At 38.6% G+C, this 25,727-nt stretch overlaps 1 protein-coding gene across 1 annotated transcript in view; it reads right to left on the minus strand.

The window, feature by feature from the left end:
- Positions 1-25,727, minus strand: part of slc4a3 (solute carrier family 4 member 3) — a 64,956-nt gene that overhangs the window by 11,495 nt on the left and 27,734 nt on the right. The window contains exons 7-13 of the mRNA XM_042494214.1: positions 13,253-13,398; positions 11,628-11,805; positions 11,255-11,390; positions 5,503-5,686; positions 4,599-4,704; positions 3,623-3,807; positions 2,954-3,173 (exon numbers count right to left, since the gene is read on the minus strand). Coding sequence (XP_042350148.1) covers positions 2,954-3,173; positions 3,623-3,807; positions 4,599-4,704; positions 5,503-5,686; positions 11,255-11,390; positions 11,628-11,805; positions 13,253-13,398 — 1,155 coding nt within the window. The remainder of the gene's footprint in view (positions 1-2,953; positions 3,174-3,622; positions 3,808-4,598; positions 4,705-5,502; positions 5,687-11,254; positions 11,391-11,627; positions 11,806-13,252; positions 13,399-25,727) is intronic.

A 25,727-nucleotide genomic window follows, 5' to 3' on the forward strand; every position in this document is an offset into this window, starting at 1 on the left:
AACAGGCTCCATTACATGAAGAAACTACTATTGATAATAATCATGAGACAACAATAAATAAACAACTATACAATCAGCAAAATGCATTAAAAGGCACAATCTGTACTGCAAATGTGACTACCACCAAAATCTAAGAGACAGGGTGATTTTTGAATTTTCCCATTAACAGTAGCTCTATGAATTATTTTTCATGCAATTTGAGATAATAGGATGCTAAAATCTGTAAATCATATTGCAAAAATATTATGGTTCCTCTAGACGCTTACATCCTATTTTGGATCTAGTAAATGTTCTCTAACTTTATTGTTCTCTAATTGTCTTCCAAGTGAAAGTTTGTGCTAAATTTCAAGAAATTACCTAAATGTTTTTCAGATATCACTTTTACAAGAAACAGATGCAAGGTCACAGTGACCTTAACCTTTGACCACCAAAACCTAATCAGTTCATTGCTGAGTCAAGCGGATGTTTGTGCCAAATTGGAAGAAATTACCTCAATTTGCTGCTGATATCACGTTCACAAGAATGAGATAAACAAGATCTCAATGACCTTGACCTTTGACTTATGATCACCAAAATCTAATCTAATCATCTCATTGTTGAGTCCAAGTGGACGTTTGTGCAAAAATTGAAGAACTTTTCTGTAGGCAGTTTTGAGCTATCGTGTTCACAAGAATGGGATGGTAAAATAAAAAAAATAAATAACTCCCTCCGCCAGGGTTTGTGTCAGCATGGAGGCATATAAATGTTGAGGATGACTTATTTTCACAGCCACCTAATAAGAGGCAACATTGTTAGATGTTGCCATTTTTAGGTTACATAACATACATAGGGTATGAATTTGACTTATACAGCATTACTAACCCTAAAACCTATTTTTGTTAAGCTATGCTGGATTGAAGTCTGAAGAATGATATTTATCTGATAAATGCACCACATTTAAATCCATGCCAAATAAACCTGGCTGCCCTTATTGCAAATCAAGGATCCTTGATAATGCCAAATTAATGAGGCCAACAGAAGAACTTAATGATATTAGATTGTGTTAGGGAAGAGCATAACAGGTTAAAAAGCATGGGCATATAGTATTATCTGACAAAGTTGAAGGTATTTCACAGACCTAAAATATTCAGGGTTTTTAAGCAAATATTTGGGGCTTGAGCCCCATAAGTTATCCCATACTCTACCCCTGTTATAGGGAAAACACTGACAATATTCTGTGTTTCTTTTATTGTAAACAAACCCCTTAAATAAACCAAAAGACACTATAAAAGCATTGTCTGTGTATCGAAAGCCTGAAGCATACTGTTGCAAGAGGTGACATGAGCCTCATTACCATGAATATGGGCACCGTACTGTGTCCCACAAACACTGTACTGCCACTAGGGCAGAGGGAAAAATCGATACAGCATAGTATTGCATTATTTTGTGCACCAATGTGGTATTGATAAACGTCCGCCAAGTATTGATCTTTTTATTAGATGAAACAGATGTTGACAAAGTTTTCCTTTGGGGCCAGAATTTGCAGTTAAATAAAAGTAATGTATAGGGTAAGGTAATATGTTATCACAGTACTAAGCATATTTATTAACGTTTAAAATTGTATTAATATTGATAGTATTGAATTGAGGGGCCTCTGGAGTTTCCCACTCCTACCTTAAAAAATACTCACAAGACCAACAAATGTGTATTAAACTGCAGATGAAATTAGGCCCCAACAAATGCATTATGTATTCTGTTAGAGTGTCATTTTCCAAAAACAATGTCCAGCTGTTAAGGAAGTCACTGAGTGTTTTAAGGTGCTATATTTGTGATCTTCATTAGGAAGTCTTTGGGAATCTGGAAAGTACTGACAGATGGACTAATACATTTCTGGGTTAGGTCTGTTTCATGAGATTTGCTGATACCAAGAAGAATGCAGAATGATGGCACCTTAATTGTCTTGGCAGCTATATGAAGGATTAGAAAATGCCTTACTTTGGCGCCCCTGGGTGGTTGTATCGAAAAAGACTCTTGAGAAACACAAAATGTGAGTCTTGAGACTATATAAGATATTTGTATCTATGATCTACCACGAACACTTTGTTGTTATTTCTATTTATGAGTTAATTGTATAAGGTGAAAATACTGACAGGACCCTTCAAAGGGTGGATGGCAGCTTGAAAGCATTGATCATATTGTTAATCCTTTGAAACCAGAGCAGATTGCCTTGATTTCTTTCAAAAACATGGAGAAAAGGCGATGAACAATGATGAAATGAATGACCCCTAAATTAGAGAAAAAAGTGCAACAAATAATATCAAAAGATATAAGAAAAAAAGTAAAATAAATAAATAAAACAAAACAAGAAAAACAACAAAATGTCCTTGTAAAATGGCTTAAAAATCATAACAGTTCTCTCATATAATTTCAAATATGTAATTATGACCATTATAAACAGTTTTTCCTTGGTTTGGTTTTTTTTAGAGACATTTTTCCTTTGCTAATTTATACTAATTTTCTAAAAATCTAGTAATTTCATTAATTTGTGAAAAATTTCTCTTTAAGTTGCTCATTGCCATTTTATACCACACTTTTGAAAAAAATGCACCAATTTGCTCAGGGTTCAAATGTTGAAGTACTTGTGAAATGTTTCTGAAAGCAGCATAAGAAAAGTGATGTCACTCCAGGTTTTCAAAGGGTTAAGACATTTAAGAGTTATGTTTTTCCTGATAATGTACCTAATGTTCCTGATAACATTCTGTTGATTTGTTGCAATAAAAACATTTTTTTTTCAACAATGCAAATGTATGGAAAGGTCTGCACACTTTTTAAAAGAAGTTAGACTCATCAGAGTAGACTGTCTTTGCTCTGCAGGACTCGAATTAGTTTGCAGAATCAGAGGTGCCTCCTTCAAACCCTCATAAATGAGTCTTTGGCTCGGAAAAGGAGCTTTTTGGGGGACTTGACAGAGTACCTTTGTTGTTGAGCTCCATTCCAGATGAGGAGTGGTGCCTCTTGAGCTCTCTCTCCTTCCTCTTGCGCAGCATCTGCTTCTGGAAGTCGGCCACTGTCTTCAGGAGGTCTTTGCCCTCCACGTCTGAGGGTGGAATGACAATGCTGCAGTCCAAGAATTCATTGATACCATTCAGGAGGTCCTGTCTGTCGTCAGCAAAATAGGCCACCTCGTGGAAGTTCTGCAACAAAATACAATGGAATGTCATCGCCAGGATGAAATCCATGCAACACAAAGATCTGCAAAGGGCTGCTTCATAAATTATTCTGAGGGGGATAATTAGCAGCTCATTTTGTTGTATGTTTTCTCCATCCTTCTCTGGGCTTTCTGAGAGTGGGATCATTTTCTGGGCTGTCCTTTTTTGCAAGGACTTTTAGGTTCAGTGAAAATTGGATAAAAACAAAAATGATGAGCCTTGGGTCCTCCACACCACTGAATAACAACAGCTACAAGCAACATAACCACTCTCTAATGTTTACTTATTCATAACCAAATTCATTTTAAATCTAATTCTTAATGTTTAGGACTGTATAGATGATATAATTCATCTGTTTTCTTTGTTTCTCATAACTAAATCCTTCAGTCATTTGACTGAAATGTGGGTTTCCATCTTTTAAGTTTCATATTCACCTTGTCAGACATGAGAGTGGAGAAGGAGCGTCCGATCTCATGATAGTCCACATTGGCCTGACTGGGACCAAGCAGGACAAAAATAAAGCGGACAGGGACGGGGACTTCCAGCACTGACTCCAGAAGGACTGCCTCGTTCAACCTGACAAAGGCCATGGCTGGCTGCTCCAGAAACTCCACACAGCCTGAAGGGAAATCACAACGAACCACAGTTAGTTATTTGATAAAAGCTGACATCTCTATAAGGGATGGGGTAACGTTTTAAACATTTTTCCAGCTCTACACAGTGGAGGTAACATTTTAAGTTATAGAAAGACCAAAATCACTTTTGTACCTGGCCATAAACATATTTATTTCTGCTGTAAAGTATTGTATTTTAACATGGTTGACTATTTTTTGGAGCCAGTCTCAAGTGACCATTCAAAGGACTGCAGTTTTTGGTACTTGTGTGTTCATTTTTCAGCCCCTGAGGTTGCCGCTTGCTTACATTGCGCATGTTAAGGTGATGTTTAACACGGTCCTTGTTTACTATAATTCATGAACTTATAGGCTTTTTTTGGAATTCTTTGTTCACATGCTAGAAAACAATGTTCTCCTCATGAAATCAAAGTAACACACTGTGAGTAACTGATATACAAGTAGTCAGTTTGAAGGTTAATATTCTTTTAAGACTAATTCAGCTTGCAGTAGAAGCTTTTGGAGGTGGTGTTATGCTGCTTAGCAAAGCAGCATAACACCACAAACTACAGTATGATACAGGAGAAAACACACAGAAGTAGGCTCCATTTGCTGTGAGCATGCGTGACTATGGTGTTATACTGATGTAAGTTAATCCCTTCATTTTTGTCTTTGGGGCCCGACCTAATGCAGAATTTACAACAAGCGGATTCATCTCTTGGCAGATTCTAAAAACAGAAGAAAAGAAAAGACATAATTCCTCTGACTAATCAACTTTGTCAAAAGTCACGCAGCTTACCAACTAAAACAATGACAGCTTCAGCATCTTTGGGAATCTTGGCGAGGAGTTTCATCGATCTGGCTGCAGCTGGATGGCTCTCAGGAGGCAGAGGGTGGAGAGATTTCTTGGAAGAAGAACAGAACCGAGATTATCCGACCAACGTGATGTGACAGCAGAGCACAACACGGGACCAATAATGTGAACTTATCGTGGAAATTGCAATGTATGTATGAATAATAATATTATAACGGCACTGCACAATTCATTTTAAATCGCACAACTGAGATGACTGGTTCTTTATGTTTGAACAAAATGTTTTTAATAGGCTGCTTTAAATTTGCCAACATTTAAAGCCGTGGGGAACATTAAGATTTCACAGTTAATGCATCAAGAAGCTTTAACTAGAAGCACCTGTAAGCTGACTAAGAACATAATTCAACACATGTGGCTCAGGCAGGCTCGCTTTCTCCGACTTCAAGAACTACCTACATGACTCCTGACCTCATGGAGGGGTGTTTCAAAGAACAATGTGAGAGCCACAGGCCTCACATCAAGGAATTGAGTGTAATCACGCTTAAATCTATGCTTACTGCTGATTCTCAGAACTTAATGCAAACCATAAACTAGAACAAGACAGCTCAGCATGGCTTTTATCTCCGTCCATTTAGATAGCTGAGTTCAATTATCCTTGTGGATTCTTGTCAAAAGTAGTTAATCGCTTACTTTGGCTTGGGTAAATCGTATTTACTGTGCTGCCTGCCTGCACCGTTTCAACTTTTTCGCAGTCTATCATCACAAAGATCTCATATCTTTAACATCTCTGTCAGCAGATTTTCAACTGGCACACAGAGTAAAGGTGTAAAGGATAATCTGAGGAGTGAAAGGCAAGCATATTTAAACAGAAAAGATCAAGGGAACTTACAAACAGGCTGACAAACACGTCTTGCTTTGGGTCGTACACTGGCCCTTTGTTGTCCGGGTGCTCCTCCTGCTCCTCGGCCACCAGTGGCAGGTTGGTGTCCTGGACGTTGTTGTGATTGAAGCTGCCGTGAAGACTGCTGGATGAGTGGTGGCGGTGAAAACGATGTTTCAGATCACTCGGATGGCTGTTGGAAGAAAAGAAAAGAAAAGACGAATAAGAGCTAAATACTAACATCAGATCACCAAATTCTAATCAGTTTATTCATGAGTCAAAATGAATGTTTTTGCCAAATTTGGAGGAATTCTGTCAAGGTGTTATATATTGTGTTCACACGGAAGCAAGATGATAGTGACTTTGACCTAAGCAGTTCAGCATTGAGTACACTTAAAGTCTGTGCCAAATTTAACGAAATTACCTCAAGGTATTCTTACATTTACAAGAACGACACAGACATGGTTACAATGATCTTGACCTTTGACCTATGATCACTAAAATCTAAGCAGTCCATCGTCTGGTCCAAGTGGACGTTTGCACCAAATTAGGAGAAATTCCCTTAAGGTGTTTTTTAGATATCACGTTCATGAGAATGAGACAGATTCAAGGTCACAGTCACCTTGACCTTTGGCCACCAAAATCAAATCAGTTCATTGCTTTGTCAAAGTGAATGTTTCTGTCAAATTAAAAAAAAATTCCCTTAAGCTATTCTTGAAACATCGCATTCACAAGAATAAGACTGAAAAGTCACCTTGGCCTTTGACCTATGACCACCGAAATATGATCAGTTAAATGAATGTTTGTGCCAAATTTGAAGAAATTCCCTGAAGGCCTTCTTGAGATATAGTGCTCAGAAGAATGGGACATACGGACACAGAGACGTATAGACATAGGTAAAATCATTTTGGATAAGCCAAAAACATAAAAATCCTAATTATAAAGTATTTAAATTAAGATAGCTGCAGGGTCATTTGGGTTCCAGAATGACAAGCGCAGCTGTGATTCTTGTTCACTTAATCTACGTTCTGTTCATTCAACATGTTGATGGCTTTACGACACGCAGTTGGATTGCAGCTCATGAATTTAAAAAAGTCATCTGCAAAATCCTTCCAAATCTAGACCACTTTTGATTCAAGCTAATTAGAAATCTCTTTTGGGAAAGTGATTTTTCGTAATGTGATATTTGTATTAGGACGTCAATAAAACACCCAGAGACAAATCTGTGTAGCCTGATTATCTACACTTATGTGCATGTGAGTGTAAGCATGTTTCTCATCCTCTTACAGAGAAGTATTTAGTTTGTCACACCGGCCAAGACTTTAAACACTGCCTTACATCACTACTCGATCCAATGGTGACATCATCTCATTAGGCCCACACAGTCCAATAAGACGGCGCCCAAATTGGACGCGACAGCACCCTGAGACAAAAGAACGAGGTGTGACACCGGAGTGAATTGTGCTCGAGACGTTTCCAGAGGATCTTTAAAGTGGTCTGAGTAAGCGATGAGCTAAATTTTAGCAGCAGCTCAATGTATTTCTTTCCACGTCATAAATCTGATATCTCAGACTGGTGATGACTCTAATGACAGCGTGTTTTTTTCGGCCCTGTGAAAGCAGCCAGTGACATGCTGGGACTTTATGTGGAAAGGCTGTGAAAGATGGAATAAACACACGATGGCCTGCTGCTAAGAATGTCCTCTGGACAGCTTCTTTTTGCATCTGTTGAGTCGCTTTATGTGTGCAAAATCCATCCCGTGCACATTAGTTTAACAGCAAATTTCAACACCACAATGTTAGTATTGAATTATTTGCAATAATGTACTGGCCTAATCCAAACTTTTCAAGTCTTATCACATCAATGCACTATCGATGCAACATATCTGTTATTGATCAAACCCAGGCTATACCATTCTGGCCCAACAGAGGGGGAGCCAGTCAGAGGACACTGGACCAGCTTAGGAGAGCTGTATACAAAGACATAAGATAATAGTTCCTTTGAAAATTAAAACAAGTATCAGAGAGAGTTTATTCTTCACCATGGCAATAGCAGATGTCAAAATAACTTCACACCAAGGTTAATTTACTAGCTCTTCTTGAGCTTTTAATGATATCACACAATCACAGTTGAGAACTCTCAACCTATTGTTAACAGTTGGATTAATTTACATTGTATGTTTGAAAGTGGACATTGACACCAACCCTCATGAGAGTCAACTTAAAAGAAAATAGAGTTTACGTGATAGCAGCTCTTTAAGAGCTAAATGCTAATATAAACATGCTAATATGCTAACAATGACAACAAGCTGATGTTTAGCAGGTATACTGTTTTAATATGTCCACTACCTTAGTGCAGAGTGTTAGCATGCTAACATTTGCTAATTAGCACTTAACGCAAAGTACAGCTGGGGCTGATGGGAATGTTATTATGATGGCGCTAAATTACACACACTCAGTGGTGGACATTTTCATCTCTCCAAAAAAGGTAAGGGAGCACTCAAGTCATTAGACTTCATGTGGGAACCTCGAATGTCTCTATAAAATTCCATTGTATTCAGTCCAGTAATTAAAAAAGGTGAAGTGAATAACATTGATAATTTTGTTACAATACAATGTTCGCCTAGGAAATCTTTGGCCCTTACATTCATGTGGATGCCGCTTGAAGCGCTCCACCCAAACCCTGTTGCAGACCAAGTGTTACCCCCTAATAGCAGTGACCTCTCAGCCAGATAATGCAACGTGTGTTTCCCCACAAAATCTGCTCCAGAATGGCCCGAGAAATGTATAAAGGAGCTCGAGGCACTGACCTGGCCTCCAAAGATCTTAATCTGAATGAGCATTTGTGGAAAAAGATGTACCACCAATCCACAGTGGGGCCAACTTGGATCAGACTTGGCTCTGAAATTTCTGGGCAGGGTAGACAGGTCTCAAAGGATCTGCCACCAATGTTTAGATGCCAGACACCACAAGATACCACCAAGAGGTTCAGTGTTTATGCCTGGGGTTGTCAGAGCCAAGTCCGATCCAAGGAAGTCCCACTAATGATCGGGTACCTCTGGGATACCGGCACATCCCACAAATTCTCAATCAGATCAGGATCTGTGGAATTTGAAGATCTGTTTTATTCTTTGAGCTCTTTGTCACATTCCTTAGGCCATTCCAGAGCAGTTTTTGCAGTGTGGCATGGTGCATCATTCTGCTTAGGGACTATGGAGTGCGTGAATTGGCATCCATATGAATGCCATTAAATCAATTTCCATCAGAACATTGCTTTAAAATGAAATAATTCTAATGATTTCTAATGACCATCTCTGACTGCCATTGGATGCCCAAAAAGACCTTTTAAATGCATGATAACAGCATATGTATTTTTGACAGAGATGGCTTATCTGTCCTCTGCTACTTAAATTTGACAGCTGACATTTAGTTCACTTGTTTTTTGGGGTTACATAACTGTGAAAAATCCATATTGCACTATGTATAGCATGCTGTTCCATTGACCATATGTGTCAGGTCAGTTTAGCTGTTATGTCAATGCAAGTGCAAATCAATAACTGGGGACCATTTGAGAGGGATAACATGGAGATGACTAGTCATGTGTATAACACTGACATGCTTGTGTTTATTTGACTTTATATCTAGCAGGATGTGATGTAACTCTGCCCTCAAGGGTTTTGTGAGCGCTTCTATGGATAAATAATCAGCTGAGAGAATTTACGTCGTTGAGGTTTCCTAATGGTTCTGCTCACTAATGCCTTTTTGAATTGAGATCCTGAAAACAAGTTGTGGTGTTCCACGATAACAACCCTCTCTCCAAATCTACTCACACACACTCCTGCTGGTTTAACAACATCACACCCAATAATTTCCAACAACGCCATCGAACTTGAAACCAACCGTGTCTGACTGGGCGAGCTGGAAAAAAAACCTCAGTACCGAACCACCAAAAACCTCAAAGGCTAAAATAACAACTGACCCTGTTGGTGAACCAGCAAACGTTTGGAATGAAGACACCCAAATAGCTTGATGTTTAGTCAGTCTCCTTTCATCTGAAATCCAAGGCTTTGAGTCTGTCCCATCTCAAACCAAACTTTTTAGACACATAATGAACCTGGATTTATGTAACAAAAATGATATAAAAAAAGGCTGGTTTCGAACTTGCTAATATGTTTTTACTAAGCCTTTATCGCTGTATTTTTCGTTGTGGGCATAAGGCAGAGGTCAAAGGGCCGAAATAGCTTGCACAATGAAGGATCAAACTTTAAACCTGAAGGTTTTACGACCCAGTGTAACAACCGCACAGTGTTAACATTTGCATCTTAGTCAGCCCCGGGGAAGTACACCAGCTGATGAGCCAAGTGTTGTTAAATGTCAAAATCTGGAAATTCCCTGTTAGCTCCCCTGGGTTTGACTTTTTGTACCAGCCTCCATGGCAGGATAATGATTAATGGGGAGGAGGAAGAGGGCGAGGATTTTTCATGCAGCCATACCTATAACGCACTACAATGTAAACAAAGCTGTATCCACACTATCATATTCTGACAGGTCTATTAATACACGGATAAAGAAAGGACTCAAGTCATCTAACTTTGTTATTACATGGGATTGGTAAGGTTTGATATTAAATATATTAAAAATCTGTTGCCATGGTAACTAACATCACAGACCAAAACTGTAAGCAGGTCAGGCTTTCACATCAAACATATATAAAAATAGAATCAATGCCTCTGCGAACCAGTCAGAGTGCACTTAAAGTGTACATTATGATGTCACAGTGAAGGTGACCTTTGACCTTTTGGATTTCAAATGTCATCATTTCATAATTTGCCAATTGTATATTTGTGTTATAATTATAATAATTAATTATATTTTGTCATAATTACCATATGAATTCATGAGTTAATGGCCAAAAGACATGTTTTGTGAGGTCACAGTGACCTTTGACTTTCAAATACCAAATTCTGATCAGGTCATACTTGAGTCGAAGTGGAGGCTTGTGCCAAATGTAAAGAATTTCCCTCAAGGTGTTCTTGAGATATTGCATTCATGAAAATGTGATGGATTACCTGATACATTCACTTGCCAGTCTGCTCCACGTTCACAATTTTCCCACTCGAACTCTGAACTATCACCTGTGGACTTGAGCACATCTCTGTCTCTCTACCAACTCTGCTCGACCCCAGAACTGTCCCTACTTACCTGCAACATGATTACACTCACATTTGCAGCATTCAAGATACCAAAAGATTAAATAAAGGTCATTACCAACTACTCACCTGCTCTGTTGTGTTGCATTTGGGTCTTACCACACCCCGTTACAAAAAGGTGTTTTTGAGATATCACATGATTGAGACAGACTAGTTCATGGTAACCTTACCTTTACCTGTGAACACCCAAATCTGATCACTTTATTGCTGGGTCCAAATAAATGTTTGTGCTCGATTTGATTACACAAAACAACAGTCACAGCTGATGATAAAATGCCAAATGAGAGTTAAAATGAGGTTGGCTTTTACTTCCACCAATGTGACACAGAGGCGAGACAACAAGCTTTAAAAAAAGAGAATTGTAAATATTTGGTTGGGTGAAGCTGAGTGTAAGTCAAAGATAGCCAGACTCAGTTGAGCCGATTTGATAAGACGCCTAAGGTGCTGTAAAAGATTTATTCAACCAACTCTGTACTGAGACAGATATTCTCTTTGTGAAGGGTACTTTCAATTAGATGTCTTAAATATTTAAGTAGAATGTTGGTCACTGACCTGTGTTTGAGAAGCAGAGCCCGGAGAACACTGGGTCTGTCCTCAGCTCTGATCTGATCAGAGATGATCATCGTCTCCACCACCAGATGGGCGATGCCAGGCAGAGAGTTCTGCTCCAGGTCCAGAAGGATGGCACCTAGGAGAGAAAGAGATAAGGAGCCAAATTAGCTGATCAAAACGTATCCATATCCATCACTCTTCTAAATGTTAACAGGGAGAAAATACTGCATCTTCATATTGTTATTTGAGAAGTTAAGCCAGAAACACACTGGATGAGAGTTGCGTTTTCATGTTTTTTTTTGTGGATTTTATTCCAGCTATACATGACACACTGGAACACTGTGAGGACGAGCCATGCTGTGTGCATGTTTACCGTGTGTGATGGTGCGGCGAAGCTCCAGCAAGCTGCGGAAAGACAGCGAGGCCACATGAGGTTTGCCCCAACGGTCTGTCTCCTCCTCCACATCCTCCTCAAACTTGATCCAGCGGGCCCGCTCCTTCCACCGCATTTCATGGTCCTTCACAATCAGCTCGTTCAGCTCCACAAACAACTGAAGATGAAGATGAGTGTGAGCATGAAAAGCTGTGAAGATCCCCCTCTCTCACTTTGATCCTCTAGAGTGCAGAACCAACACCAGCACAACCACAGTCTGGCTGTCCCTAACTGGGTAGTCTTTAAACCCAAACACGATATTATACTGATAGGAAAATAAATTCAAAGGCAGCTAATCCAATGACACAGACGTCACACATGTTTACGGGGAGCGACTCAGCTAAGTGGTTTGGATCCAGCTAAGAGTGGTTTGGACTGAGAGGGTAACCACATGGTTTGGAGAGACATGAAGTCACATTTCAACTTGGATTTCAGTTTTAGAAAAGTGCTCTCAGATCAAAATAATACTCATATGATTTGTGTTTTTGGTGATATTTTTGCGTGAAACATAAGGAGCAAGTTTGTCTCATCAGTTCAGCCAAGAGGAACGTGTTTGAACTAAGACGACACGGCTGGAGACTTGGACTTCTGACAGTAAGACCTCGCAAAATTTATGAAGTCATACTTTTCAACAACTATGTATTGATCAATAGTTTCCTTTGACTCTCTAATGTGAGAGGTGACACTAGTAGTGATAAACACAAAAAAGATTTAGCATCCGAATGTAATGTTTCAAGTTGTTGAGCCTCTTTTAGCTTTTGTTTTTTAGATATTTAGATAGACCTTTATTGTCATTGTAGGTTGTACAATAAAATTTCATTGGAGCAGTCCAGTTTTCAGCATAAAATAAAATATAAAAACATAAAATACATACACCAGTACAAACACGTACAAGCCTGAGCACATCTCCACCATACTCATGACCACATACACATTCATACCTGTAAAGCTTTAAAATACAGGGAGAGCTCCGGGTCACTGCGTCTATGCACGCCGCCATAACTTTTGACGTTTTGTTTCAAAAATTACACTCTGGAACCCGGTTTCAAAAGTCTGCACTTTGAGGCCCCCCACAACGCTGTTTTCATGTGAACAAAAGGCCAAACTGCAACAAAAGTTTCACGATTCATGCACGAACCATTGCCCTGTAAACGTTCCCTCAAATGGATGTTTGTGCCAAATTTAAAGAAATTCCCTCAGTTATTTACAGATATTGTGTTCACGAGAAAGGGAATTCCATTCTTTATCAGGCATTCCCCACAGCCCCTCAATCACAGCACAGATGCACCACATTCAAATGAATAAGAGAAGTGGCCTTTTCACCAAAATGCCTGATGTGGTGTGAATGCAGCCTTAATTAGACGATTAGATGTCAGTTTTGTGTTTCGGATATTTCCTCTGCATCTAAGCGGTCAATAAATTGATACCACTTTCAGAATGATATTACCACAGGAAATGGTTTAATGATGCTCAAGTAGGGAAATATTCACTCTTATTGAAGCATTCACTGTGCAGGTGAATGTAGTTTAAAAAAGTTAAAAGAAAGTGTTGTGTTAAGTGCAAACCTCATGGGTTTTCTTATCTGCTGCTCTCTTCTTCTTCTTCAGGCTGCTCAGCGGTGTGGAACTGTTGCTGGTCCGGGTCACCTGACATCGTGATGACTTCTTCACAAGGTGGCGTCTCACCCCGGGGTTGTCCTCAAATCTGTGACCTGAACAGCCAAGTATTTTAAGTCAAAATGCAAAAATGATCGACTTTGCTAAATCATGATGAGGATGAGGATTCATTAAAAAAAGTAACATAACGAGGTGCATTCTGTTCGCAGCAGCCCGAAATGCTCTTTTTAGGACTGTGAACAAATACAACATCCTCTCTAACTCTGAAAATGTGCTCCATGCTGGAAAATCCCAAATCTAATTTGTGTTTAAATTTCCAGCTGACAGAAGAACATCCAATAACAGAAGGCAAAAGCTGCATGGGTGAGTGAGAATCAATGTACGCCATGGGAAACTGTTACTGAGGAGGTGGTTTTGCCCCCAGGCATTTGTCAGTTCAAAAAGACTAATTTCATTTTCAATTTCTTTCGCCCACAAATCACATTTGATTGAATTTAGTATAATACGGCGTTCTTTTCATTACAGCGAGGACCTGGCTATCACTCACCATGTAAAGGGAATCTTGTGAGGTCACTTAATTTGGATAAAGGAACTGGGAAATGAAACATAAAACATAACCACCTGTGTGAAAATGTGTTTAGAGAGTGGTAAATCATGTCTTGTATGTTTTGAGGTTGAGGACTATAATTTGGCAAAATTGTGAGTAGTTAATTATTTTGAGGTTCACTGTGTGTTTACAGAAATGCTACAATGTAGGGTTTTGGTGACATTTAGGTAGAGATGGTAAAAGGAAAATACCAGGAGCTGTGCATGTTTTAACTACAAATCAGGTGTATTTACATTTCTGTCAACTATTTTCCAAAGTGTTTAGATTGACTTTCCACATTCCAGGCTGCAATTAGGGATTATGGGTAGGTACCGTATTAAGTTATGTATGCTTAAATTATGACATGGAGGTTGATGTATTTAACCCTTTGAAACCTGGATCACTTTTCTTCTGCTTCATTTTGATGCCTTTTATTAGTATTAAAAAACCTGAGAAAATCAGTTTGAATTCTTTCAAAACACAGGGGAAAAGGCAACCAAAAACAACAAGAAATTTGTCCACTTAGAAAATTATTTAATTTTTTTTTAAAACCTAGGGGAAAATTCTGCAGAAAAAAATGTTTACAGGAAAAAGAAAAAAGCAAGCGGAACAAACTATATGTATAATTATATATTATTATTTTTCTTTTCTTTTTTTCTTAACCCCCCCCCTTTTTTTTCTTTTTCACTAATTTTCAGGTAATTTTCATGTGCTTTTTACTTGTAAATATTTCTTGATAATTTTGGGGTCAATTTTTTCTTTACTCATTGTCTTTTTCCATGTTTTTGAAAGAAATCAAGCCAATTTGCTCAGGTTTCAAAGGGTTAAGGTCACCGTTAAGATCTCGAGGACAGTTTACAAACTGACATTTGCATTCAGTGTGGAACTTCTGTCAACCTCTAACTGGCCAACTATAATTTCCTACTAAGTAAACACTGTCTTTTTTAATCTTATACATGAGCAGTCAGAGGTAGCCAAAGTGGAGGTGAGGGAGAAAATGTGTGTGTGTGTGTGTGTGTATGTACATAAAAGTGTTCCATTTTGCTGCGTCATGCCTTCCTCAAGGAAACAGAGAGAAATGGAAATCAGGATGAAGTTGGGCTGTATTTCATTTTGCACAGACTCCTGAGGGAAAAACTTTAAAGGCTGTCCTTGTGTGAACCACTCCAGCTGATTTGTATGTATGTTATTTGTATGTTTGTTTTCTCACCACAGGGTAGGGCACGGACAGGGCAAATTACTGTGGGTGGAAATGACTTAATTTCGTTTCTCTTCTGCATCTTGAGCTAGAGTCGAATCTGGGGTAAGACCTTTAAAGCTGGGGTAGGCAGTTTTACGGAAAAGGCATGAAAACAAACAGCCAAACAAACAAACAAAAATGGCACAATTTCAGGAAACACCTTCCTTCTGTAGCTCCTCTCGCTCTCTGTCTTAAGCCCCTCCCACCAAGAGAGTATGGGTATATTCATAAGCTTCATACAGCAATCAGGCCTCCAGGACGAGCAACTTTTTCTGCACGATATCTCTGACACTAAATCAGGCTTTCACCATGTGAGGGGACGTGCATGGGCTTCTGCATTTGTAGAACAGCCAACAGGAACGCCCTTTGTCTGAAACAACCTGTAATTGGCTCAGGTCTCCAGTCTTGGGCTACATTTTTTAAGCCTGAAACAGAGCCAAAAGAAGGTGCAGACATCTAGTTTTCTCTAAGACCACTTGAATTATAATATAATGAAAAGTTGTTATTGAATTTTTAAACATTGACACCAAATTTAAAAAAACAAACAAAAACAGCCTACTGCTGCTTTAATATTGCTGAGAAGGCACGACAGAGCCTCTGCTTAAAATACCAAAACATTACTATCTACAGTAAGTGTGAGCCATAGACTGTATATAAAGATAGACGACATGACAGCTCCCCCAAAGTGAGGTTATTCAATTTGGATCACCCCCTGGTGTCTGACTGCAGTACAGGTCCCAAGACCCGCCCCTCCATGTTAGTGAATGGGACATAGGCCAAACTGAAAAACTCAAAGTACACGCCAAATAAATTTTTCCCAAAGATGGTTTCCGTCACTGAAGGTAGTTCTCATCGCCCTGATGTTTGTTCAAGTGTTTGTTTTCATGATAAGTTCAGTTTTAATGAGTTATTAAATTATACAAAAGGGGGCTTTTCCACCATGATTGACAGCTGTGACAGCCAATCTGTGCACACACTTTCAATGGAGCTGCTCACGATTGGTCGGACGGGTGTTTGGGCGGGAACTCCCCCACCGCAGATAACGTTACTGCGCAGATGCAGGGCTCCCAATGACATCACCCTTGCAAGATGGCAATGCTCGTATCCGGGATATTTTAACCTAAATTCAGCATAGTAGGGGTAAGTGGGGGCGCATCATCCATCTTTATTTACAGTCTATGGTGTGAGCAGGTGTGGGCTTTACTTTTATTGATATAACCAAACAATGCAACTCACTCTCTGGGGAGTGTCCTGTGTCATCAAGAACTTTGAAAAATTTAGCTCAGCAGCCGACAGTAAGCATCAAGCAAAATTCCAAATCCAGATCTCCATGGCTAACATACAGTTGCTGCAAAATCCACACCTAAATAAATGCATTAAATACACTATATACAGTACCATGTGGAAAAAGGAAATTGGAGTGACTTTTGGGAGCTATCACACCCTTTAAAAGGCAAAGTCTACCCAGAATTCAGATATAATTTGTCTTTAATATTTTTGACTGCAGAGCCTGGAGACATCCATAAACCATGATTTTTTATATTCTTTTATTTATTTATTTATTGTAAGCCAGAAGACAAACCCTTTTCTCCTGTGATAGGACTTAAAATGGGCAACATGAGCAGCATTGTGACTGGTCTTGATTGTTTGCTTGGGTCAATGATAAGACACACGTGTCCTAGATGGTATTCCCTCTGAGAAAAACAAGATAAACTATCCCTGTGTAACCAACCATCTCATTTTGATAATACCGATTTTTGTGCATTTAAAAATTAAACAAATCCCAACAATGACCAAATCCTTTCAATATCGAAAATCATTCAGCAATTTATTGGCTCTGCTAAGTTTTATGTTGTCCAAATATCTGATTTTCTTTGTAGTCATGGTCTGATTGAAATCCAATAGTTGTACAATTCTGATTTGCAGCATATTCATAACTTAATTATCCTAAATCTAGTTTTGGATAGGATCTGACTTTATAAAAATGACAAAGACAGTTTAGACATTATGATTCCAGAATTTAGAGGGTAGTAATAAGAAAGGAATGTTTTTATAGGAGATGGTGAGTTAGATATCAAAATAGAAAGCACAATTGCTAAATATGTGCATAACATATACTGTGATAATGTAAGTAGTATAAATGCCACTAAGATACAGGCAATATGCTTTGTAACTGTTAAAGCTCCAATTTTTTGTTCCATGTGAAGAAGTTATTGAGATTCAAGGCTTTGCTACAACCTTTGATCAGTTATTAGACTGCATGACATTTCTTGGATTGATTCAGTTAATACTCACAGAAGCTGTTAAATACTTAAGCAGAGATGAGCAAAGGTCTGGTGAGCTCACGTCTTTCTAACTCTATACCAGTAGATTTTTTTTTCATTTTAAAACTTGTGCTCTTCAGATTCAACCAATGCTGACTCAAGTGACATTACTTGCAGAATTCCTGCAGCTTCCTCTAGAAACGCTGAAGGCTTACTGCTACTTTTTGTTACATATGCAGGAGTACTCTCAAACAGGTAAAAATTGAAGAGTAATGAAGGAACTTTCAAGGTTTTTCAGAAACAGATATGTTTTGCCTCAATTCGCCTGCTATTAGTATGGCCAACTGTTGAAGAAAGCAACATATCCTTATACAACAGTTTAATATCTGAAGAAAATGGACATACAGTGGTTTATATGACATCTAACAAATTAGCACCCCATAAACAGTGCTGTCACTTAACATTAAGTTATGTACTTAATGTTAAGTTACATGGGTTAGGTTTTGGCAAGTAACATTAGGTAAGGATCAGGAAAATAATCATGGTTGTGCATCGTCATGTTCAGTACTTAACATTAACTTACATATTTTAGGTTTAGGAAAAGAAACACAGTGAAGACATACTAAGTTCATATGGTTTCCCCCAAGACACAAAGAACAGTCACCTGGGGGAAAGTCCTGTGTTTGTTTGACCCTCCACCACTTAAACCTACCTCCTAACACCAACTTTCACTCTTTACAGTACTTCCTTCTTTACTCCCGTCAGTGCATTAGTCACATGATTGCAGCCTTTCTGATTACGTGTGTTATTAACAAACCACTGGCTCATTATACAAATTCTGGTGCATTACTTTTCATAGGTATACGTAAGGCACAGTGTATGAGAACAGCCTGCTAAATGGACCAATGGAGTTGGGTCATCACTTTTTCATAATTGCAAAGAGCTTGCACTAAATGAACATGTCTGAGAGTTAGTCATGCTAGCTGCTCAATGAAGCCCTACTTACACGAAGCAGTGTTCTGAGCAAGAACACGTTTAAAGAACCAGTGTTAACATGCTGATGTTCAGCAAGGTTTGTTTACCATAGTCACCGTCTTTTTAGTGTGTTTGAATGCTAACATTTGCATATCAGCACTTAACACAAAGTATAGCTGAAACTGATGGGAATGCCATTAGTTTTATGGTTATTTCTTCATAAACCAAAGTACTGGACACATTTCACATTTTCATTATATATATTATATTTAAGCATTCCAAAAGTTGTTAAATTCTACAGTCAAGACTAACCAAGTGCCATCCCTTTAGACCATAAAAATAGATTTGAAATGTAACTACTGTTTTTCCCAAAATGGATTTTGGCAAGCTGAAGGCAAAGCGACACACCTCTAGTGCCCTGATTAAATTGATGGTAATGGTGTTTGGCAGGAACAGTTATCAAGAGCAACTGATAAGACTGCTCCAAAGCCATTAGTCAGTCCAACCCAGCATACCCAGTCGGTGCTAGCAGTTTTCAGCTACAACCCTACATCAAGTAGATAGATATAAATGTGCTAGTATCACAGGCTGATCACCCTCATTCCTATTGTACAAGCTGGAAAATCGCTTTATCCGAGGACTAATGTGCCACATATAGATAAAAATAGCAGAACCACACATGCTGGTCAATTAAATGTCTTTCCGCTCTAGCTGTGGCTGACCCCAAAGCCGAATGGGTGCCACTGGATCTATAAGAAAGCAGGAAACGGCAGCAGTCGAGCACCGTGTCAATTTGCTCAATATCGTGGACAACTGTATTCTGTGTATGGGCATGAATGAGCCTCATATTGCCATTAACTAAGCAAGTGCCATGTTACATAATCAATGGAAACAAGTGAGCTCCTGTCTATTGATTATCCATGTAAAAATAGAATGAAATGCTCGTCCACGTGAATTTCTGACTGTGTTACCTTTGCATCAGAACTTCCATCATCAGAAGTTTGACATAACTTTTACCACAGTGCCAGTTCTTCATTGAATGAACAGAAATACAGAGCTACTCAGCGAGAATGTAGGTAAACTTCTCACTTACGGACAGGCTCGACTGGCGACTCCAGATGAGAGTGGATGGACTCGAGCAAGTCATAGTCATCAAAATCCAAAACAAACTCTTCAAAGTCCCCTTCCATGTTGGACAAAGAGCTGTGGTGCTCATGTTGGTGCTGCTTTGGGGTGCCGAAGCCTTTTTGTACGCTGCAACGACGTTCTGGTCCATGGTGCTCAGCGCCACGCTTCTTACCAGGGGTCCCTTGTCCCTGGTTGTCCTGTCCCTCAATGTCTGTCATCTCCACAGTCGGTACCTCCTCCTATCCTCCTCTCTCTGAGTGGACACACTGCTCATCCAGGGCTTCCAACTCCTCAACGCCGTCGCTCACCCTGGGTCACTGTTCTGATGAGCCTGGGTCTTTGAAAGACCAATAGCCTACCTCTGCTGTATTGCTCTGGTTGTGCAAACTTTGGAAACCAGCTCCAGAATCAGATGTTCTCAAAAGGAAGTTATATGAGGCAAAAAAAAAGCATAAAAAGAGAAAAAATCTTGGAAATCTTGTGTCAGTCAAAATAATCACCCTTCAGTCCATCCAGAAATACAAGATCCATTGTATGCGGGATGAGAGAGATACATAAATGGTAGCAACATTCACTTTAGCCACAGCTCCCAAAGGAAGTATTGATAAGGGATGGTCTACTTTGTGCCCGCTGAATGGTAGGACCGCCCTTTTTTAATGATGTCCCCAGCTCATTGATCTTGCCGTTGGTAAAACCTGAGACTTGATGCCTTTCGTTTCCACAGGGCCGTCATCACTTTCCAACCATGTGATGTGCAGTAGTGTAAGGTCAAGTTCAAAAGGTTGGTGCCTGCACCCCGAAAAGCAAAAATATACACCAAAAAGACACATGCAGAAATATAATCTGAGAAGTGCACAAATACTGCTAATGTGGATCCTAGATAATGAGAGTAATAAAAATCACACCTTAGAATCGCTCCAGCTCTCTGCTTAGTGAGAGATCATGGTGCTAATTATCAGAGCGAGCTGCACCGTTTCTGTCCCTTGGTCTCCATGGAAACCATGCATCCCCCTGAGGTGTTGTGGTCTGACTCGTCTGCAGCAGGCACACCAGTGTGAGGTAAACAGGACACTCTCTTAAACATGCTGGAATATTGTATGTGTGTTTGACTGTCTGTACTTGCATGCCTGTGTAGGAAAGCAGGAGTTATTAAAATTTTAACTGACTTTTATTTCTTGTTAGGGTTGGGTCATTGAATTAATATATTGCTATTGGTTTGATTTTTGACACTGTATTTTGCTACTTTTATGTGTCTGCATTGAAGAATGGGTGAGAAAAGTGAAGAGAGAAAAGAGAAAAGTGGAGAGCCAGTGTATTTTTACATCTAACTTAGTCTGTTTAGATGGTTGTTGTTTTGTTTGTTTGTTTTGTACCAAACCAAAATTGGTTATTGTTGAAACAGTGGAAGGACTGACCACAAGGTTCCTACTGCTTGAGGCAAGTTAGATAGGAGAATGATTTTACAATGACCAAAATTAAAAAAAAAAAAAAAAAGATTTGTTTTGTTTCCCCAGTAAAAATGTCAGATCTACTTTAAATAATAAAAAAAATTAAGAAACTTTTTTAGTCATGCTGAAGAACACAAGTGACAGCCTCCGAGATGGAAAAATGAAGCCATTATGGAAGTGCCAAAAATGCAGTTCATCGAATGGTCACTTGAGGGTGCCTCCAAAACAGTCCTGCAGTCCCGCACAGGGTCAAGTAACCCACAAATGCTGTGAAACTGGTACAAAAAAAAAGACAAAGAAAAAAAAGAAAAGAAATATATATATACAAACTTACAGGTACGGGCACCTGTAACAAAACAAACTAAACTGACAGCTTGTGAAAACAAAAAAAAAAAATGTATTTTTCATTTCAGCTGTGCCTTTCATCCTGCACAGCTGACTTCATGTTGAAAGCATACGATTCCAGGCCGTTCTCGGCAGACATCACAGATATCTATGTCACACTATCTCAACCACACGCTCTACTTTTTACAACAACGTTGCCTATCCTTGACTGAGACACAACTCAGTTTAATGTCATAGTTTTGCAAAGTGATGAACATCACTTTCCCGTCAACTGATAGCATTCGACTTGGGGTTTGTTTTTGTCACCACTTTTGTTTGAAATTGCAGTTTATGTGATTTTGGATGAATTCTTCAGCCAAAGTTCAAAATAAGATCAAATCCAACTACCATCATGTCTTAACACATCCCAACAGTGATTACAACAGATTATGAATAACATGGCCTGTAACTGTCAAGCATCAATCCCTGCACATCCGATAGCTGGTTCAGAGTAACTGTGGGTGCCCTGTTGACTGTCGGCTCCTGAACAGTCAATGATCACTCTGCTCCGGTAAAGCAGGAAAGGCCAGGGGCAGGGTCGCTGCTGAAGGGGAATCGATCGCAGCATCTAGTTAATTAATGCCCTGGATGCTGCGAGGCAGAGTTTTTCTTTGGCAACACGAGCTTTGGCCTCCCTATCTCTCTCTCCTTTTCTCTCTTTTCAGTGTTTTTCTCTGTCTATCTTTTTCTAAGCTCACGGAAACCTATTTCCAAAAGTGCAGGCTGTCCTGCAGAGATGATTACTGATGTGGTTCATTTTCTGGAGTGATTGGCGCTTGATTCAGTGGGCCTCATGCAAGAAACGATATATGAACCAATTTTCTTTTATTTTTGCTCAAATCAAATCCCTAATATGTTCTTATTTTGATAGTACCCATTAATTTTTGGGATTCACTAATGTTTTCTTATTTTTGCTCTTCTCTTAGGTAAGAGAAATTTTTACGAGTGGTCCAGAGCACTCTGGCCAAAAGAAAAAAACATCTCGTTTTCACAGACCACAAATTGTTGCCCAGTGCAAGCAAAATATGTTTGAGAAACATTTTAAAAATGCATGAATATCATGTAATCACATTAAAATGGATGTTTTAGAGTAATTAGAATGACAGGATCATTACACTTCCCGGCCAAAAAAATACTGTGACATTCGGTGCATTGATCCCAATTACTATGATTTTAGTTATTGTGCATCACTCTGCTGACCAGTGTTGAAATGTAACTAAGTACATTTACTCAAATTTTGTACTTTTGTACAAATCTGATGAACTTTTACATGACTTAAGTGTTTCAATCTCATGTCACTTTCTACCGCTACTTCACTAAACTCCAGAGAGAAATATTGCACTTCTAACCCCACTTCTTTTATTAGATATCTACATCACAAATTAAGATTTTTGTGCATAAACCATATAAAAGTATACAAGTGCAGCTGAAACAATTAAACAATTAATTTGAAAATGAATGGGCAACTATTTTTTTAATTGTGTAAGTTATTTTTCATGCAGGAAATATTTCCTGGTTTGAGCTTCTCATATAAATTGTACATATGAGGACTTGCTGTTTTATATTTCTTTTTTTAAAAATGTGATTTCAATTTAAATTTCAATCATCTTTTTATTTGTGTTTGCACACAACACAAAACTTGCCCTTATATAGTATTTAGGGGGTGTTACCTATGCTAACATCAGTGACTTGTGATAAAGTGGGATTCAGCATTGAGCACACCTGGGTAAGAGAAAAGAACATTCAGAACATTTAGTGTGTCTGGAGTTGACTTATATTTTTTCTTACCAGAAAAATAAGAGAGATTTAAGAGGAGTGTACTGCATAAGGTCGCATATCTCATATGTCACAACAATAACTGAATATAAAGATCAATGCGCAAGGAAATTAATGATAAAACTGAAGGACTTTTCTGGCGTTTTCTCTCTAAATTTGATCACGAGTTACAAAAATGGTGAGCAGAAACTGTCATTTCTCTGTCCTCCATCCTTTGTGTTATCTTGTTTCTAACAGTGTATGTGGGGGCCAGGAGCTGTGTGGGTTGGTTTCATGTGACAGAATGTGTGGGACACCCACTGCACAGCCAAGTTACAGGCAGCAGAGAGAAAACTTGTCAATGGTAAACAGCAGAGCAGCAAGGGAGTCAATAAATGCTCAACAGGCTTTCCAGGTTGACCCCTTTTTCAGAGAGGCAGGAATAATAACAATCAATATCACTGTTCTTATATTATTGACAAAAAATAGGGTGTAAGGTATTTCAGATCACCCGCTTGTTATCATAATCCAGATGAACAGATGAATTTATAGAAAAATAGTCACTTTTTTCCCTTGGATTTTTAATTTAAAGGTCTTCTGTGTAGGAATTAACTGCATCAAGCACTGAGGCTGCAGACTGAGACCAACTGAAACGTCTCCTGTGTGTCAAGCATAGAGGAGAACTACAGACCAGTGAAAATAATTCTAATTTACGTGTAAAAAGAGCCACTGAGTGAAATTCCAATATTTCTTAATACATAGATACATGCCCAGGATCCTACCACTGAAGAGGACCAGAGAGAAGTCATAAACTCATATTAAAAAAAAAAAATCCTATTCCATTTAGCCTGAGTCCTCTGCAGACGTTACTGTCTTTCAGAGGCTGCAACAGGCTGAGTTCAAAACTCAGATAGATAGATAGATAGATATCTGGATAAATATCAGTACAAAAAAAAAAATATTCTTACAGGAATCTCCAAATGTGAAGTTTTTGATACCATATCATGGCATGCATTTTTCTGTGGTGTTCCTCAAGCTCTTTGTATTTTAATGTGATATTTAGGAGGGATTTCTGCCAATGAAGCAATTCTTGAGTGGGCAAAAAAACAATTAACAACAACTTATGAGATATAATATAATAGTGTATGGATATGTCCATCATATATTTCCATCATAATTGTCTATATACACTCAAAACCTTTGAATGGGCGTCTAAAGAAAACACAATGTTTGATAGTATGAGTTTTCTGTGATGACTTCTGAAGGATGGTGACACCTGTTAAAGCTTCAATCAGCACATGTTTAATATGAGTAAAAGTATGAGTATACAATTATAATTACAATTACAAGGACCATGGGTACAATAAACAAGTACATAAATAAAGATGAGTACAAAGATGAACTAAAATGAAGACTACAAATGAGGACAAGTAGAACAAAGACGAGCGCTCGGGTCAGCCCAGAGAGAGACAAGACTAAATGCAGACTAACTGACACAGAACATAGAAAGCTGGCTGACATCAATCACATAGAAACGCAGTAGTATTTATACAATGCTGTGACGTAGATGGTAGGTATCTCTAACTAACATGTCAGGTATTAGACTTCTTTTGAGGAATGAGGCAAATATTTGGTTTGCTAAATTTACTGGCGCTGGACCAGCTCAGGTATCTATGGTCAAACATAACTTGCAGGCACTAAGACTTCACCATATATAGGTAGGTATTTACTTGAAATAGACATAAGAGTCTTGAACTAACTATGGAGGATGCATAATCATAACAATTCATACTAACAATGTTTATCACAGATATGTGACTAGACAAACTTTACACTATCTCCCCTTAAACATTCCCTGTCCCAAGAGACAAAAATTGTTTTTGGGTTAAATTATAATGTATAAAATAGCCATAATTTATTTGAACTATGAGTATATTGAAAAGGCATAGCTATTTTTCATTGCCAGCAGAGGGTGCTGAACACTATGTAAATATGTTGATTCCAGCCTTAAAAAAAAAAGCCAAGTGAAAATACAGTCTGACCCAAACATGATATTCCTGGATTTTTTTTACTTAAAATGTATATCCTGGCAGGGACAGAACATGTTGACATGTGACATGTTATCACTATCATAAAATAAGATAAAATAAAATAAAATAACATAAAATAAAATAAATAAAAATAAAATAAAAATTTGTCCTTGGTGGAGGAGAAACAGGACGAATAGAGCTTCCTGCTGAGAGTGAAAGGGATTATGACCACGCTGAGTGTGTGTGTGTGTGTGTGTGTGTGTGTGTGTAAATACATTTAGATATTGCAATCAAAGCAGCAGGAGTCCGTCCTCCATGCTGACGATATATTTCCTTTACTGTCTTTGGAGCGTAAACATGCACATGTATCAATTCATGTTCAGATTAAAATGATGATTTATCTATAAAATGTGAGGTTCTTTCTTCCTTTTTTTAAATCTAATATATCCTAGTTTTCCTCCTCTACATGATCACCCATTCCCAATTTGCTTAGGTTTCAAAAGGTTACTTCATGCTGGAGAGGCTTTAATGAAGATGTTTTGCATGCTGTGTGCATCACTTGCCACCAGAGGTCAGTGTTGTGCAAACAGGCAGCTGAGCTGACCGCGAGAGTT

This window comes from Plectropomus leopardus, chromosome 10 (genome assembly GCF_008729295.1).
Source record: "Plectropomus leopardus isolate mb chromosome 10, YSFRI_Pleo_2.0, whole genome shotgun sequence".
In the NCBI taxonomy this organism is placed as follows: Eukaryota; Metazoa; Chordata; class Actinopteri; order Perciformes; family Serranidae; genus Plectropomus; species Plectropomus leopardus.